At 41.2% G+C, this 19,576-nt stretch overlaps 1 protein-coding gene across 1 annotated transcript; it reads right to left on the bottom strand.

Annotated features, from left to right (window-relative positions):
- Positions 1 to 2,700: 2,700 nt before the first annotated feature.
- On the bottom strand, positions 2,701 to 14,090 carry GTF2A1L (general transcription factor IIA subunit 1 like). Its single transcript, XM_066546287.1, has 9 exons — positions 14,070 to 14,090; positions 12,095 to 12,196; positions 11,671 to 11,794; positions 10,226 to 10,281; positions 9,139 to 9,232; positions 7,329 to 7,926; positions 5,574 to 5,862; positions 4,690 to 4,779; positions 2,701 to 2,808 (listed from the first exon to the last, which is right to left on the bottom strand). Exons 1-9 carry the CDS (start codon positions 14,088 to 14,090, stop codon positions 2,701 to 2,703), a joined length of 1,482 nt encoding a protein of 493 aa, XP_066402384.1.
- Between the last annotated feature and the right edge of the window lie 5,486 nt (positions 14,091 to 19,576).

Genomic DNA, 19,576 nt, shown 5'->3' on the forward strand with positions numbered 1-19,576 from the left:
TTTCTTCTGACATCCCATGGAAAAGTCCTGTACACAATTTAGGACATGACAGCACAATATCTTAAGTGGCAACAACTGATTTACTTGCATTATGTTTCAACAGGACAAGACCTTGCCAGCACACCCTCCCCACCACATAACATGGTCAGGAAACCACAGGCAAGGGAGATGAGTTAGAATTAACAACTGATAGCACCTGCCCTACATAAGAGCTGCAGAGGTAACAGATAAGCAGCAGTAGTCTCTGAATTTTTCTTTTTGTACCTGCTGCAAGTGCAGTGAGATCCACCATTTACAAAGTTGCTGTTTAAAAAAAACTGACAAAACATCAAATGTAATTTATATACTTAAAATTTGTCTATGCACAAAAATAAGCAAATAAGTAATACTTTAATAAGAAATTTAGATTCATGACAGAGCTTCTCATACAAGTTACTCTTCTTATTCTATCTCATTATTTTTACTTTACCTTCTTTCTGTGCAAAGTTTTAGACAGCCATTTACTGAAGTATCTTTGAAGGCCATAACTGGTATTACACAGCTCATCCTGTCACATCTGCAGCAATATGTTTGTTAAACTGTAAGTAGCAGCAATCAAAAACATTGATTCATAAACTATTCAGATCAAAAGCACAGATTACTGTTCAAGTCACAGGCTAGAGCTTACATTTTAATAAGAAGCTTTTTTTTCCACTATAAAAATTCTTGACTTCAGGTGTATTTAATTGTAAATGTCTTGTTCAAAGTTGTAATTCTTTACTAATGTTATCTGTAAAACTAGCTAAAAACTAAGTGCTCTTTAGCCCCTTTATAGTGACCAGGAAAAACAGGTCAAATTCAGAAGCACCATTCAGAGCCTTTGTGGTGCTTAGTGAATGGTGCATATCCAGTCCTGTCCCATGGATTCCTGTGCCACACTAACTCTGCTCCCAGTCTTTTCTGACATTGGAAATGGCCCCAGAGTTCATAATGTGCACATTTACAGAGCATGAGCACCTCAGAGCCTGTGAGAGAGTGCTGAAACCTAAAAGCATCTATCATGCAGTAAGAGCTGCATTTTTTGTGCATTTATGGGTCTGAAGCATAGCATCAGTGCAGCTACAAGTCATCTGAATGGGGGAAAAGAAATCATACACTGCAATATTTTAACTGCCCCTGGACACACAGTTCTTCACATTCCAGCAGCAGCATCTACAAAAGACAAAAGGAATGTCACACTTGGTTCAAGTACTCTAGTTCAGTGTCCTGTCTTTGACACTGGAGAGTAGCACAGGCATCCAAAAAAGCATGTAACAGACTCAGTTTTAAAATAACTACTTCCTGCCTTATGGCATTAGCACAAGCATTTGCACCATTACCAACAAGGGCTGCGGTTTTTCCCTTAATTTCTTCCATACATTCATTCTCTCCCACCCTCAGAATTTTCCTTCCCTTCTCCCAGCCTCTGCACCCTCTCAGGGATTACAGATAAGCAAAATGTCTCATTCCAGCAGACATGGGAATAGCAGACAGGGGGGAGGTGTGCCCTAGTGTAGCACTGCCCTTCCAGCAGGATGATCCTGTTCTGAAGCAGCCTGGCTGCAAGCTTTACCATGGAATTGCCCATCTTGCCCTACAAGGAACAGGAGCCAGCCAGGGAAAAGCTGCAGCTCTGAAAGACAAGGGCCCAAAGCTTCTTTTGGACCTTTATTTCTAGAAGAATTAACAATAAGTTGATGTTGGGAGGAATGCAGATCTCACAGTAGGGTGAACTACTGCCACATGCATGGCTTGTACCCTCTTCTCTAAGCAGAGTTTAAACTGAGGGAACACAAAAACAACTCTGTGCTAGAAATGCATATGAGATGACACTTTTATTATTATGCACAAATTGTATCATTCACAGCTTACTGGTCTGTAGTCCTAGAACAAAGTGGAGATGTACAATAGCAAACTTAAATGACTTTGCATTGACAGTGAAAATAAATCACATTTTAACGTTGCATCACACTCCTCATTGCATCTCAGTAGACATAGCTAGTATAGAATAAACAATAATAATTCTCATATATTGAGAGCTCCAGGATCTTTCCCTTATTGCATCTAGAGTGCATGTCTTTAAACTAAGTCCAAAAAACACAAAGCAACTAAAAAAAAAAAATCAAGAGAAATGTGCAGCTGAAACAACCACAGGTTACAGACTTGCATAGATATTGCCTTTTTTTTAAACTCAAGTGTCTTTGAAAAGAGTAACACAACAGTGTGATTTTATATGTCAATTTATATTTCATACCTCAGCTTTTAAGAACTGGCGAAAAAATAACAGAACTAAAACTTATTTGATTATAATCAATAAGTAGTTCTTTACTAATTACTAAGTATTTCTTTACCTTCTTGAATTACAAAAAGATGTAACACTTCAAACTTTAAAGCTACTCATTCCAATGATGCTTCTTCATTGGAAAAAATGAAATAATACGAAAAAACAGCAAAGACAGCTGAGCAGCTAACAGTACAGTGGTTTAGTTTACAAATTAAACAGATTAACACCACAGATTTTGCATATTTTTTCATCACAGATTTGTTGGTTTGGGGTTTGTTTTTTTTCAGTTTTTTGTTGTTTTTTTTTGTAATGGCACAACAGTAGAAAGTCCAGCTGTTTCACAGAAGGCTTATAAGGAAATAATGCCACAGCCTTCAAGGACTTACTGGAGTGAATCCTCACCACTCTGCATCTCCAGTAGCTTTTGCAAAAACATGGTCTTTACCCTCAATGGACATCACTCCATCTTTTAAGTAGAACTTCCATTTGTTCTTAGTTCGATGTATCTGATGAAAAATAATAATCAAAATTAATGAAATCACAAATATAAATTAGACCAGTCATTAAAAAAAAAAAAACAAGATTTAAGCACAACCAGTTTGGTTTTTATTTTAAAATAGTTATAACCCAAAATATTCAATGGAATACTCAATGGAAGCATTATACTTCAATTGTTTATAAAGAACTCCCTGCCCCCCCAAGAGAGAAACCTCCTGAATCTTATCCCATCCTGTCCCACTCTCCTATCCCACTTCCCCCTAAAAAGTGTTACTCATGACAGCTCAACTCCAGCAGGACAAGAGAACAGCAACAGGGCAATCCCGAAACACAGCACACCTTGCAAACCAGTGTAGCTTAACTAAAATGCAATGTTTTCCTTTCCACATGGCAATGCAATGTTGCTGGCACAGAGGTGTTAGGAACAGGCTAAAAACATCAAAACTTGACTTAAAAGCAAATATTGCTTTTTTTTTTTAAGTAAGAAAGAATTTGCATATTCTGTTTCTTTTAAAATGCCTGCAAAGAGATCCATACTCCAGAAAGGTTTGTTTAATACTAAAAGAAGGAATTTTAAATATCCCTAGAAAATTCCTTGAATTCTCAGTATCAGTTTCCAATTGCAGAAAGAAAAGAAACAGGACAGCAATTTTATCAACAATATTGTTTTAAAGGTAACAAGGAAACTTAGGACATAACTGGTTTTATCTACTTTCTACTGGGCCTACATGTTTCATTACATCTGTATTGCAAAGGGGAAAGTTACCAACATCTTCCCCCAGTTTCTGTAACTCTCAATTTCTAATAACATCTGATATTAAATTTCCTGTAAGGCATGCCCAGTGCTGACCTTCCTAGTAGTTTCTGTTAGATTTTTAGGCAATTTTTCAGCTTATTTCAGACAAAACTTGCTCTAGATAACAGTATGCACTACCTATGGCAACTGTAATGTCTGAGTTCTGAGGCTGCAACACTTGGTGTACCTTTCACTACAATACAGACACCAATAGCTTCATTTCAGAGGCATTTTCTACACATATCCCTGTAACTTCCCAAAATAACTGGTCTCAAGAAAGATCAATCTGTCACAGTTTTATGAAGACAATTTTCTTACCACCTCTCCATTTCCTAAACCACAGACAACCATTAAGACAGGCATAGTTAGACACACAAAAAGTTGTCTCTAGGCACTTTTGAAAGAATATTAAAAAAAAAGTCAAGGCACGCTCTTAAACTAACTACAGACACATTTTTCCGTATTTCCTTTAAAATATGCCCTTTTTTCCTCTTTTAAATGACTGACATGTAAGCATCCAAATCCATACAATAGCTAAAAGGATTTAATGTGATCTTCAGGAGCTCAAAGTAAAGTTGAATTTTAAACATTAAAATGAAGGTGGACAATAAGGCACTTAACAGCTACTTTGTTTCTCAGACACAACAAAATTCTGTTAGGAAAATCTCTCAGTAAGCACTATAAAGACAAAAAAAAAAAGGAAAAGAACATAACATACACCTCTCTTTCTGTTATCCTTTATAAAAGCCTTAATTCACACCTGAATATGCCTACATACATCCACAGAGATGTATGATCAACAGAGATGTTGATCTTACTTGAAAGTTAAGGAAATAAACAAGCTTTTGCATCTTTACAAATCATAATTTTGCCAGACTTCTTGTTCCCTTTTCCTTTAATAGCCCATTACGATTATCCTCTTTTCAGAAAACAGTAGGAAAGTCTTCAGACTATTGTCAGCTAAACACATCATTTAAACACTCCATTATAGCATTAGAGTTTCTTCAAAAGGCACTGACAGGAGAGCAGAGATGGATTTGCTGCAGGTATTATTTAGGATTTAAAGAACAAAGATAAAAGTGTATTACTGTACCTTTTCATACTGACAAACGATCACATTGTCGGTGTCAAACAAGTCTGCAATGTCCTGCTCACTGACATCATCACCAGAGTTTAAGGGGTCCTAGAGATTAAAATTCTGTTTTATACACTCTTTCAGAATAGCATTGAATATACTTGGAATTAAACATTCCCAGAACAATAAAGTTACCATTGCAAAAATGAAGACCTGTGAAGTCCACATTGCACCAACCTCATTTACAAGTACCTTTTAAGTTTTTGCATAAAACACCCTGAACAAAAACACAGGTCAAAAAAGCAAAACTGCTAAGTGATAAAGCAGTGACTGAAATACTGATCAAGTTGTATTTATGTGAAGTCCAAATGTTACAAGTTGATGCTCTTGTGAACAAACCCATAGGATACAAAATTGCATATCTTTAAGAAAAAGGAAAACTTAGGGCATTAACATGGCATTAAAAGAAACACAAGGCATTAAACAGAGAATAAAGTTCTTGTATCACATTTTTCTCTAATCCCCTGTGGTCCTTCAGAAGGAAAGGAAACCTAGATTTATATCCTGATCTTATTTAAATCTAATTCTTTAAATAATATCTTACTTAAGTCAAAAGCTCCATTCCATTCCACAGGGTTTTACAAGCAAACTTTAATTCTGATAGCTAAGTATTTTAATTCATCCAATAAGCAAATGACTTTCCAACAGCTCTTTCATTTGTCCATACTCTTCATAATGAGCTTTCAAGTAATTTCTCTGCAGTACCTCCTATCTCCAGAGGTTTGTAACTTCACTGTGCATGCCCTGCACTAAACTAACCAGGAACTGTTCTAGGTCCAACAATTCAACAGTTGAGAGGTCTAATATTGTTATGTGCTTCTAAAGGCTTAAAAGTAAATTACCTCCTCAACTATGTCTATCTGGAGGTCTTCATTGTCCCCATCACTGCCGCTGGACTCTATGTTTGAAGAACTGTCACATTCTTCATCATAGTCTTCCTCATCATCCAGAACTCTTAGATCCTCTGAATCAATAAAGCCAATGAATTCATTCTCTTCTTTATCTTTGGTATGTGGTATTTGTTCCTTAGAAGAAACATCCCCGGTGCCATCGAGCTGACTTATGCCTTCAATGTCACTGCAGAGATCTTTCTCCAGCGGGGAATCGGATTCCGCCTGCTCCGCGGGTTCCGTGGGACAGCAGTGAAAGAGACCAGGGACAGCTCGTGAGTCAACACCCCCGTGCTCAGCACACAGCCTGAGGCTTGTGTTTAATGTATCAACAAGCGAGGGGCGCTAACATGGGAGTTTCAGGTCCTACTGCTTGTCAAGCCTGAGTACATTTGTAAACGTGGCGTTGCATCTAACTTAAACGGAACCCAGGTCAAATATTCCTCAGCAATACAGAAAAAAAATTTCTTACCCTTTTCTCTAAACACCTTTGTACTCAAACAACTCTAAAACAAAGGCAATCAAGTGGACACTTAGAATTTCTATTGCAAAAAACAATCCTCCCATAAAAGCAAAAAAGGAAGCTACTCCTCCACCCCCAAAATAGAATTTTTCATTTTTGAAATAAAAGTCAAGAGGACCTGATCCCTCTCCCTCAACTCATTCAAAATGCTTTGTTTAAATAAGATATAAAAAGCTGGTAGAGACAGTAAATATTTCAGTAACTCAAGTTGCTGTTCATAAAAGTGACAAAATTCCTAAACAGAGCATTCACAGGAGCATAAAAGGGCTTTAAGGTTTCAGCCATCTTCAGTTTCTCATTAAATCTTTATTGTAGCACTTAATTCCCATCCACATACACTCCCTAGTTCAGGAAAGGAACACTTTGTTTTGACCTCCCATTCTCACTACAGACAGCCTTCATCATGCTGCCATCAGAGTTCAGACGAGCAACATTACACTTTCTATTTACAGACATTTGGCATTGCTGGCATTAAATTTGCATTTAATAAATTTGTCTCAATCACATATGAGCACTACAACTCAAAGTCACCAAGCCAGCCTGAACTTCAAACATCTGCAAATCATTTCTGGCACCAAAATTAGATGAGGTCAGGAAAGAGGCTTGTTAATTAAAATCACTCAAGTTTCCCACACAGCTCTAGCTGAGTTCTAGTTTATCCAGGACTTTTTCCCCAAGGAAATATATTTTCTTCAAGGAGATTTTCACTTATCAAATTTGACTTTTCATCCTGAATGCATTCTCAATACATCTTTAATACTCTTCACACATTATAAGATAAAATTAATCCCAGCTGATCCTGCAAAAGCACTTTGCCCACAATTGACCAGTATCCATATGCAGATCATGCCAGAATGATATGGAAGTTCTCAAGGAGTCTTTCATGTCTTCTTAGTCACAAAAAAACCCCAAAAGTAATCAGTAAGTCTAATACATTCTATGTATCCATTACATTTTTCCGTATTTTTAAATTGATATTCTCATCAATCACAGTAGTTTTGACAAATTCTTAATGTAAAAACAAGCAGTCAGCTACTGCTATTCTAAACAAGCTTAAGATTGAACCATAAAATCAAAATAACTTTTGTTCTTCTCATTTAGGGGTGCTAGTTGTCACTTAGAAATGTGTTCAAACAACCCCCTCCAACAGATGTATTTTCATTAGCTGAGAAACAAAAGGCCTTACCTTGTCAGATGGAGCCATGCTGCCCTGATCCTTTAGAAATGCATTTTCATCCAAACTTTCCCCTGCAATAATCAGGTCAATGATATCATCAGACACCTGCTGCTGCAGCAGTTCCGGATGCTCCATGTCCAGCTGCCCCTCCACATCCAGCAGGACATTGCTTGAGCTGCTTGCCAAGGATTCATCAATAAAAAGTCCTTCAGAGCATTCTGGAGTAAACACAGCTGTGTGAAGGTTGTCATGCTGGAATTTTTCTGTGGATTCACTGCACTGATTCAACACTGCATTAATTTCATATTCCTGCAGACTCACAGAAGGCTGCTGGACCAAGGTAGTAGAGTTCTCCAGGTGTTGTTTTTCCACATAGCTCGGTTTAAACAGCACAGCCTGTTGGAGAGCAGCCTCCTGGGGCTGCAGTGTTTCACCAGCTGCATGGGCAGCAGATGCATTCAGCTGTGTGACACTGGCAAGGCTGGCCTGCAGAACTGAAGCTTGCCCAAGGGGATGAAACATCTGCTGCACAGGGTAGTGGAGAATGCTTCCATCTCCTGAGGCCTGTGTGACCACAACAGGCACATTCACCTTGTAAAGCTGTCCTGCAGAGAGAAGAGTTTAAAACTGCTTCAGCAGGTGAAACTACAGGCTCATCCAGGCCACTGACCTGTCACCACTAAAAACAAGAGCAAACACCAGGACACACTATGAGAAAAAGGACATTTGCAAAGCAAAACTTTCCTCAAGCACAATTCCAGCCCTTGAAAATCAGGCATTCAGAAGCTTTCTGAATTGTGGCTTCCAGCCAGTCCATCATGTTTAACACCTCTTTTTGGGTCTGGCCTACACAGTACCCTGTGACAATAGGTTCAATAATTTAACTACATACTGGATTTTAAATAAATAAATAAATACCCTGGGTTTTCACTTTTCCCTTGTCATTCCAGAAACTAAGGAATACAAAATGAAACAGTAAACTAGTCCATAGCTACAGGGCAAGTTCATGCCTTTAAAAAAGGCAGAGAAAATACTAAAAAAATGTGTATTTTGGTATTTTCTCTGCCTAAAAAACTTTAAGTTTTTTAGAGAGAATACCTAATACCTAAAACTAAAATTAGTTTAAAAAAAAAAAACAACCCCTAATTTATCTATCTTTTTCTGAAGAAAACCAGTCCAAATACTGAATGTTTAACGTTTTTACTATCAGTGTTAGAATTGAGATGCCAGAGCCAACTTCCATATTTGACTTTTCTTCTCCCCATACACACATGCTCACACAGACAGAGTCACTGGTACCAGTCTACAGGAATTATACCTGAAACAGATAACTAGAGATGTCAGTTTTCATCAAAGAACAGCTGTTTGAGAGAAGAGTCAATGAGTGAACTAAGCCTTCCACTGATCACACCAAAGCAGTACAAGCAGTACAGGCAGTGTTATCACCAAAAGAATGGGATCAAAAAGGTTAACAGATAGTTGGCTTTTATTTGAATAAGAAATCAATTTTGTCTCTGACACACCACAGTGCTTTTAGCTTTTTGAAAGCACAGAAGATTGCCCCAGAGAGACAGGGAGAGGGAGATACCTTCGTCTGGGCTAACAAAGGAAAGCACTTGTTAAGAGCTGTAAAACTGACACACCAACTAATCATTGCAGTTCCTTCCCCCACACAGCCACTACAAAAACAAAGTACAAAGAGAAGGGTAACTGCCTCTACCCTACACTTCTCATCTGTTTCATCTACTGTCCCTCAGACTGCCTTGCCACATCCCCAGGGCACTGCAAGGTTTGACTAATCCCCCTGTTACCCTTACCTGGTGCTGGCTGCAGCATCACTCCAGCTGGCATCTGCAAAGGGTAAGCAACACACGAAGGGAGAGCAAGAGTCACACCCACTCGTGGGGGCCCCTGCAACACAAGAGCTGGGCTTAGGCAGGACAGGGCATGGAGTGCCACACCTGGAGTATCCATGGGAAACAGGAGTGAGGGCCCCTCTGTGGTCATCTTCACTGGAAAGCTGCATCAAGCTTCTGAGATTTAGACAGATGAAGAGTATTCTGCACTGACAGAGTAACAGCTTGCCCCAGGTGTTTCCTGCTTTCCAGCTATCACACTCCCTTTTTGTTAAGGCAACTTTTTCCATAATCCCTGCAAGTACCCACCATCCAGAAAGGCGTTTTTCTACTCAAAGTCACTTTTACCTAAGTTTATGCATTACTCCACACAGCACAGGTTTCTTGCCTAGGCCTATGAAGTCACTTCATAGTCTCTTTTCTTCCTGGGAAGCAAAGAGTTGGATATACACCTCCCATTAAATCTAGCTCTTCTGAGGAAATCAACTTTTCAATCAGGAAGCACACATATTGCACAAACATCTTCCCAATATTATATTTCAACTTGACAAGCTACTTAGCTTGAGGCTCAGGAGGCACTCAGTAAGTTCATCAAGCTCTGGCAATCAGTGGCTGCTCCCCAAAGAAATTTCACTATGCCCAGAGTTCCAAACTTGTCAACTATAAAAACACTCATTTTCCTTCTGGATGATTTCTACACCTCACAGATAATGCTGCTCCCAGCTTCCCTAGTGGTAGTATTTCCCAGCCATGCACTATTTTAACAACCAGTAATAAATTTTTTTCTTTTAGAAGTATATGTAGCTGTGCCATTTCCACTACACTTTCATCCTATGGGCTAAATACAGGCAGCTGTATCTTTCCAACATTTCTGGCTTCACTTCTTGCAGAACCAGTTGGTACAGCCCTTCTTTTTTCACTGCTCCAACAGAAGCAGCAGTGTTACAACTCTCCCTCCTGAAGCCTATTAATAACTGGAAAACAATTTTAAAAAGTTAGGAGTCCAACATAATCAAAACTGAAGTAAAACATCACTACAGCTACATACCAGTTTTGCTGCTGTGAAATGCTGAAAACCTCTGCCAGCTTGGATGACATAAGAAGCTGTAAAAAAATAAAAAAGCCACTTTACAAAAAACATTAATTTCTTGGATACAGTTATCATTCAATAATTTACAGCAAACATGGGTGAAACGAAAGCAATCTAACTTCAGTTCATCCTCATTAGTGAGCACAAGTATTGCCTTGTCAACTTGAGGAAAACATGCTAGTAGTTTTTTCACAGCAGAGAAAAACCAATGACGTTAAAAGTAGGAAGAGTAGGATAAGATTTTCAACAGCACCCAATACTGAATTCCATGGGAGAAAAAAGGGCAAAGGGAAAACTCTCCTGGGCTTTTAGAAGCAAGCAATTTAGGTGGCCTTAACTAATTTGAAAATCTCTAGCCATGGGGCAATTCAAATCCCCTTTTTAGAAATAAATAGATTTACTCACACTGCTTGGCCATATTATTGCCCTTTAAAAACTTAAGAGTAAGAAGGAAAGGCTCATTAAATATAAAATCTGCAATAGCCTGCAAACACAAAAGTATATTCCCTTTAGTCACATGGAACTAATAAAACACCTGCCTCCAAAAATGGTTCATTCAACTAGGAAGACTGTAAAGAAAAACAACCAAACAAACACAAGAAAGGAAGGAAAAAAAAAAAAAAGGAAAAAAAAGTGAAGAACCCCACTGATAAAGAATGCCTGCCCAAGCTTGAAATACACTACAACACGGATTTTCATTAAATCATCTCATATGGGGTTTGTCCTTCATGGGCAAAGGTCCTAACAGCCTCTCACTTTGGGATAAGTCTCAGCTGAGTACTACACTCTACCACAACAATACCACAGTGGTCAGCTGGACTCTATTAAGAAGAATAGGTCCTGATGTCAGAGACTGTGTGAAAGTCAAGTACTCCTCTGCAACAGGAATGCTCCTTTTAGAAAAACTAACTGAAAGATAAACTAAAAAGCCTTCCTCTCTTCTGTTTGAGCAAGGGATTACATTTCAACAAATTGAGAAGGAGATTAAGCCCCAACCTGACAGCAGAACTGCATGGCACAAACGAGCCATAAAAACTCTGCACATCAGGACACACATTAACAGGGGAAGCAGGAGCTTAACCCTGCAGGTAAATTTGCAACTGAAGTGCTACAAGCCCTTCAGACTTGGAGGACTGCAGACAAGGAGGCTAAAACTCTCTGCGTGTTTTGCCACTGGAAATGAGCAGCTGATGAACAGCATGTAGAGAGAATCCTATTCATTTATTAAAGTTTAATTCATCATTTACTGGTCAAGTTCTGCTTTCAAATAATTACTGTTCACATCAAGCTAGATATATGCATAAGATATATACACAAACCAAGGGTATTTCAAGTCTTCCAAAAATATCCTAAATCAATGAGATATTCTTAAATTGCATGTACTGTGTCCAACAACATCTGACCTGCTGAAGTCTGCAAAAGGCTGTGAGAGCTGTGTGGCAGCTGCAGACTGAACCGTGGAGAACAGTGGCTGTGTTTGAAGAAGCCTTCTGTTGCTCTAGACTGTGTCACCTTCGTTTCCCAAAGCTGCAGCAAGATTATTAAGGTCAACAAGCATCAGCTTTAAAAACAAACTGCATCAAAAAAGATAATCAGGTATTCCCAGCTTTTCCAAGAGTAAATTGACTGATTGTATCTAACAAATAGGGCAGCAAAAACTAACCAATTTCAACTCCCAGCAGCCCCCCACACCACTTGCAGGACACTTTTAACTCTTAAGCCAGGGCAAAGTTCGCATGTTTTGGAGGGCAAAGAAATGGACAGGTCCATCATCTCAAAAGAAAAACACAAACACAACTGCTATTAATGCAAGGGGACCCAACAAACCTGCTTCAAGTCTTTCAGAACCTGCTCCTCTACACCCTCCTCTGCAAAGAGCTCCCGCACACCTTCAATCACATCTTCAATGATGGACTTGTATAGCTCAGGCTGCATTAGGAAAAAATAAATATTTTCAACTTAAGATGAGCATTGAGTCATTTGAAAAGATAGCACAAAGTCTAATCTCAACTCATAAACTGCTGTTACAAACTGAACAGCGTGAACAGATCAGTTTCATAAACTGAATGACAAATGCAAAGGTCTGCAAGTCCACTCATTCTTTTAAATCTAACACTCTAAAAAAAGTACTGGATTTGAGCCTCAAATTATTGTTTAGACTACCAATAATTTTGTAAATGCTTAAAAAAATCCTAGAAACATTCAAAAACCATTGCTGTGCTGTATTTTCAAACATGCCTGTCTAACCCCATTGTGTCATACTGGAATCATTGCTCCTAATCTAAGGGTCAACCAATAATACAAGCTATTAAAAATGAACCATTCCATCAGAAGCAGAATGTGAGGAACCCACAAAAAGCAATTGAGATTTTTTTGGTGTTTTCTTTGTGGAAACAGTCTGATGCTGCATAGTAACCTAACTGTGGAAATCTGAACACTACTTTTATCAATACAGATCATTCACCTTACATTACAATAGGAGTCCAACAGAACATTTTATTCCTTCTTCCGCCCATGATGTCAGTGATTAAACCACAATCCTCCAGTCATTCCTGGACAGCAGATACACATGAGCTTCGAGATTTCTACACTCCAATGCAAATGTAAGATAATGAGCCTTTATCAATTTAAAGCTTATTAATCTTGACTCTCATTAGCCAGAATAGCCTACACAAGGTGAAAAATGAAGCTGAGGTATTTTAGGAAATCTTACAAGATTCTGGATTAGTAATTTTTTTTTTAAATATCAAATTAATATTTTACTTATCCAAAGTTGTTCTGAAGTGCAGATGGCAAACAATTTCTTTTCAAAGAAAAGAAGATATTAAGAACTAACATGTTACACTTTCTGGAAAAAAGCAACCAAAATAACTACTTTAAAAACATACTCATGTGTAATTTCTTATCAGGGGTTATCAACCTCCAAAGAGTTCCCCAGCACTTTTTCAGGATACTAAAAAGATGAAGAGGGGAAAAAACATTTCCTCTTGTACCTCTACACTAAAAGCTGCTGATCAGCCCATATGTCAAATGCTCTGCCTTCACTGCTAATCCAGAAGAGAATCTAAATGTAAACCTTTCAACGGGCCTATTCCTCTCCCCAGGATTGCCAAGCTACAGTGAGTACAAATATTTATTGTGCTATATAAAAACTGCACACAGCAACTGAAAAATTCAAACACCACATGCTTGCAGATTAGAGAAAAACGGTTACAGCACAGACGCTATTGTACTCCAGCTTAATATTCCTTTACACTCCTTCGCCAGAACCAGGCCATCCAGAGTGGGAACCGTCCAACTCCGGTTTTACTCGTGTGCAGTGGGGTGGCAGGAGGAGCTCATGCAGATACCATTCCAGCAAAGCCGCCAAGGCTCCCTCCCCGAGGGGTTCCCATCCCTGGGGGAGCGCCAGGAAGAGAGAGGCGGCAGCGGCCAGACCCCGTCACGGCACAAAGGCCTCCGCCGCCCTCCCTGGCACCGCCGGCCTGCCCAGCGTCCCTCCCACCCCGCAGCTACCCAGGGCCAACCCTTGCCACAACGCTTTTGCCCACAAACGGACATTTTCAACAGAAGATAAATGTAGAAGTTTGTGGTTGTTTTTTTTTTTTTTTTTTTTAAAAAAAGGCTTTCGACGTCGTCCTTGGGCTTCCCGCGCCAGCAAACGGGCAGCGGCTCCTGGCCAGGCTGGGAGGCGACTTCTTCATCCCCAGGGTCCTGCAAGGAGGCGCGGCCAGACCCAGCTAGCCTAGCCTTACTAAGCCGAGCCTACCCTAGCCTAACTGAGCCTAGCCTAGGCACTCACCACGGGGCTACCGTGAGCCATGGCAGCACCAGCCGCCGCCGCAGCCCCCGCCCGCCTTTAAGGCGCCGTTGCCAGGAGGACGCGGCCGGCCCCGCCCGGGCCCTGCCCCGCCGGCCCTCAGGGCTCCTGTGTCCCGCACGCACCCCAAACCCCGCCGGCCTCAGGGCTCCTGTTCCCCGCACACACCCCAAACCCTGCCGGCCCTCAGGGCTCCTGTGTCCCGCACACCCCAAACCCCGCCGGCCCTCAGCTCTCCTGTCCCCCCCACACACCCCAAACCCCGCCGGCCCTCAGCTCTCCTGTCCCCCCCACACACCCCAAACCCCGCCGGCCCTCAGGGCTCCTGTCCCCCCCACACACCCCAAACCCCGCCGGCCCTCAGGGCTCCTGTTCCCCGCACACACCCCAAACCCTGCCGGCCCTCAGGGCTCCTGTGTCCCGCACACCCCAAACCCTGCCGGCCCTCAGGGCTCCTGTGTCCCGCCCACCCCAAACCCCGCCGGCCTCAGGGCTCCTGTGTCCCGCACACCCCAAACCCCGCCGGCCCTCAGGGCTCCTGTGTCCCGCACACCCCAAACCCCGCCACCCTGGGGCACATCGTGTTAAAGCCAGACCCTAAAACTCGGGGCGAGCCGCCACTGTGCGGTCTGGGCTCCAAGGTGCAGCCTGGAGCATCACCCTGTGAGCACAGGATTTATTATTCCCACTGGGGTGGGAATGCACCTAGGAGAGCTGGCTGCAAACGCGTGTCGTTTTTGCTCTAATAAACCCTGAAGTCGTGATTACCTCCTAAATGGGGAGAGCTGAAGCTAAGCGTTGCAGTTAAGCAGCAGCAATCTGGTACAACTACTCAATTATTGCTTACATTTGCAGCAATCTGTTCATATGTTAATGCAGAGATCTACTAATTTAGCAGTTACTAATCTGGAAAAATGTTCATTAATCTCATATGTGCAGGAGAATATATACTTAGGTCTTTATGCACCTTTGGTCGGTGTTGCCCTGAGGCTTCTGAGAACCTAGAAATATAATCTATTTTTCGTTTCATTTTCCTTTGTTTTTCATTTTTTAGGTAGCTATATCGTTGCACTGCTGTTTGGCTTGTGAAAAGGAGACTCACCCATTAAGCTTTAATTTTTAAGGCTTACACATCCTGAAAAATGAAAATATTTTAATGAAAATACTGTCAGACCCTTAATTAAATAGCCAGACTAACACCTACAAAATAGAAGAAGCAACACCCTTAATAAGCTGTGTTTTCACAAGTGAGACAAATGCAGTTTGCTGTTGAAGTAATTTTTCTCTGCAAGAAAATATGTTTAATGACACTGCTTAAGTCTTGAATTAAACAGCAGTTGCATATTCAGCTGTTCTGTATGCCCTCCATCATTGTGAGGAAAAGGCAAGCCATGTTGCTTTGCTTACAGAATAACTTAAATAATAAACCATATTTTTTCCTAAAGCACAGTGCTCATTTGAAACTGCCTGGGCCAGTGCATACCAGAAGTGTCCTTATTCTTCTCCTGACTTTTTTCCTGTCATGTTAGCAGAGATAGCAGGAAGGAGCTGCAGCCTTGAGGCTCTTGCTGGGCCCTGAAGGTCGCAGATGGGGATCCTGCAGCTGGCTGCCACCTCCTCATCAGGCAGCCAGACCTGGCCCAGAGCCATCGCCGTGCCAGCACGCTGTTCAGGGCTTCCAGAAAGGTGCAAGTGCAGGGAGAGCATTCATAAATGAGCTCTCTGCTTTCTACCCCCCTATGTTTATCTCAGGGTTTACACAGTGCCTTAGAATCAGAGCAGTTTAAACACCTAACGTCCAAAAGAAGGAGAGCTGGGGAGTTTGGTACCAAAGGACTGCTCAGCTCTCTCAGATGGTGGTCAGATGGCTTTGCCTATGTCCACAGGAAAATTTGCAGACCAAAGCAGATTATCCTTACTTGAGGTGGACAGCATGTGTCTGTATTTGCATTCCCACAAGGCACTGTGGGCATCCCCCATCTGTTCTAAATGATACCGTCTGGATTGTGAATAACAAAGGGCCTGTCACTAGGTCATGTCAGCTCCCTTCAAGCTGGGACAGCAGATAAACCTACTTATAGTACACAGCTATCACTGGGGATAAAGTAGGAATGGGAATACAGCTTTCCCAGCTGCACAGGGAGGATGCAGAGGGCACTTCCTGCTAACCAAGACACTTCTGTTTTCATCTGTGGCCTAGCAACACACCTTATATAATTTCTTTTACAAATTCCTAGGGAAGGTATCTTTTCATCCAAGCACTCTCAGCTGAACACCCTGAGAAAGCCTGGTATGCACAGAAAAATTCAGTCATTTCTGAACAAGGGAAAAAATATAAAAATATCTGTGACTAGCATTACTCATACTGACTGGCTAGCTTTGATGTGGTGAGCTTAACCTACTATCCATTTCCTGCCAACAGTGTTGTCATTTTCATGCTTATGGAAGTTTTTAACATTTAATCCCACTTTTAAGAGAAGAAACTGAGGCACAGACCCACCAAAAATCTTGCCCAAGCTCACAGATGGCACCCAGGAACAGCATCAGGGTTTCATTAGTCTTGGTTCAGCTTCCAGTCCAGCTCTCCCCATTGTAGTCTCTTTAAGGGCTCACCAGAGTTTTAGAAAAGAAAATATTAACATGCTGTTCAAACCCTCCTGATTTTTCTGGGGTTTTGTCTGCCTTTGGAATAGTGCTGCTTAAGGGCACCTCAAACATTCGTTTACTAGACAGATTTTAATTTGTAATTATTTATACGCCTTTTGGTACATGATGTCTAGAGAAGATTTATTTTTGGATGATAAGCCTTTATTAATCATTTAAAAAAAAGTTACCATTTTCAAATGTCTTCCCTTTAAGAAACAGAGAACGCTCAGCACACTCAGATGCTTGGTCATGAATGCCCTCTCCTGTTTAAATCCAGCATTGCTGCTGGAGAGGAACACAGCCACACAGCTGCAGGGCTGCAGAATTCTTTCTCAGGGCATATTATACAAGCACCATCTTGCCTTTTCTTTCCAAGTAAAGGCAATCATTCTTAGGAGGAACTGGTTGCAGAATCCAGGCAGTCCTCATGGAGATAACATGACATGAGCAGAGGTGTAATTTCATTTTAAAGATATCCTCTAATGTGTTGCCTTTGTTTTCAGCTGTTGACTCATAGATATATGGCACTCCAACCTCATAATCAATTTTATTAACAGCATGATTTTGTTACAAGCTCCATCATTTCCCTCAGTGTTCTGAGACAGATAATACTGGGACTTGTGATTTCTTCCTTTTTCATTTATCATGTGTGACTCCTGTTTCTTCAAGAGCCTCTCTTTTTCTTTTACCTGATTTAAACCACTTTATCAGAGCTATAGAAAGACCTCTCCCTTAATTCAATGTAATGACAAATTTTCAGGACATTGGGTGGTTTATGAAGGGCTCTGACCTGTACAAACTGCTATATAAAAATGGCAGTCTGATGGATTGAATATACTGAAAAGTACTGTATATCTCAGCTCCTCAATAAGCCCAAAGATTTGTGTAGTATCAGTATACCTAATTAAGGATGAAACAAGCCTTTCCTCTCCTAAATACTCACCCTGATACATATGCTTATGTGGACAGAAAGCCTCAAAGGGAAAGAGCAGCCACCTGGGGTGGGGAGGGATCATTTCACTGTGCTTATTCTTGTCACACTCCTGCTGATGTCAGGCTCAGTGCCCAGCCCCTGTTCCCTCACCTCCTTTGCTATCTGCTTTCTTGCCCTGGGTAGGATGTTCAGATGTGTATTTTTTCCCAGTGAGACCCCAGCCTCCTGACCTGCATCCTAAGAAAAGCCACAGTCCAGTTCCCTCCTCTTTTGTTCATTGTCTTTGCCTTCATGGCTCTTTAAGTCCTTTGCCTTTGCCATCTGGTTTTACCCTTCTTGATGAGTGGATGAAATCTCACCCCTTCCTCACCTGTCTGTAATTGCCACACATCTGCTCCTTGCTCCCTGGCTCCAGTGGGGAGGGATTAGCTTCTAGGGGGTGCAGAACCATACAGAGGCAGGGTGCAATGGGAGAATAAATGCCAGAAACATAATTTCTTCTTATTTGAATTGGCTGATGGAAGTTCATTGCTGAGCAGATGATTGCAGAAGTCCAGCAGTTTTAGTGTGAAGTTAAATAAGAGCAGAGCAGCATGTTTTGGCCAAGGCCAGTTTGCTCTGCCTGAGTTTGGATTTGGTAATTTCAAGAGGAATAAAGCTGAGTGACTGCATCAGGCCTTTGCAGCAGCAGTGGAATTTGCAGCACCAAGCAACCACTAAAATCACCCAGCAAGTGACTTTGAGAGACAGGCTGAAGCACAGCTAAGCAGTCAGGCTGTCCTTCTTACTGCCTCATTAATACCAATTTAACTCTGCTAAAGAATAACTCAGATGTATGGAGAGTAACCTTCATTGTCACACTGGCTGTGCGAAGCATTTATATGAGGACCCCAGTATTTGCTAAAGGTCATATTCCTGAGCTTCCTTTTCTGAGAAAACAAGGAGGGGCTCCTGCTGTCCTAATACACAACTGTACACACCTTTCCATTTTTGTTTTTTTTCTTTTCACCCCCAGCTCCACTTTTGAGTAGACCTACCCAGAGCAGATTTTTTGCACTCTCATTTTGACATTACAATCACATAATTAGCATCAAAGATATTCAGTAATGGATTTACATGGGCTAAAAAAGCCTTTTCCTGTTTCTGTTCAGGCAGTGGTTGGTTCCCTCCGTTTCAGATGGAGTCTCATCTAAATCCTGGTGTCATTACTTCCATTTAGACAGTGACATCTGCTCCATGCTGCAGATGACACATGATGGTCCCTTCCCAGATGGCAGTCCAAGAAGGTTACAGTGGGTAGCTCACATCTGGATATCACCAGGCTAGTGTCTAAATTCTTGCTTTAAATCCTCCCTTCTTCACAGCTGGGTTTTGTTTGATATTTTCATTGCATTCCTTACAGCATTGACCTTGTCATTTTCATGGCATGAGCAAGACTGTCCTGAGGACAGGTCAGCACTGCCGAGAGCGGTGCAGGTATGAAACAGGGATGCTCCAGGCCCTGCAAGTTCTGCTTGGTGCACAGTGGCAGGATGCACTGTATCAAAGCAGGGCCCCTCTTGGAGTTCTGGATACTGAGAATTTTAGACTTTCTGTACAGACAGGCTCTGACTCCCAGGAGAGCACTGCATTTGACCTGAGGCTGTCGAGCAAGCTTCCAAAATCGATTGATAGCACTGGGATTACAGGTGTGCAGTTGGTTAGAAATGTGTAATATCACAGGGTGGAAAACTTAGGGTTTGGGTTTTAGAATATAGTAATAAATATGAAGCAAGATGGAGGTTTTAGGGCAGAGACAGGTTGTTCTTCTTTACCTTCTTATTCCTCCTTCTTATTCCTTCTTCTTTGGCTGGTATTTTGTAATTGGACAGAAAAATTCACAGCGTGGAGTTCGAGGGATTAGTTATTG

This window comes from Molothrus aeneus, chromosome 3 (genome assembly GCF_037042795.1).
Source record: "Molothrus aeneus isolate 106 chromosome 3, BPBGC_Maene_1.0, whole genome shotgun sequence".
NCBI lineage: Eukaryota > Metazoa > Chordata > Aves > Passeriformes > Icteridae > Molothrus > Molothrus aeneus.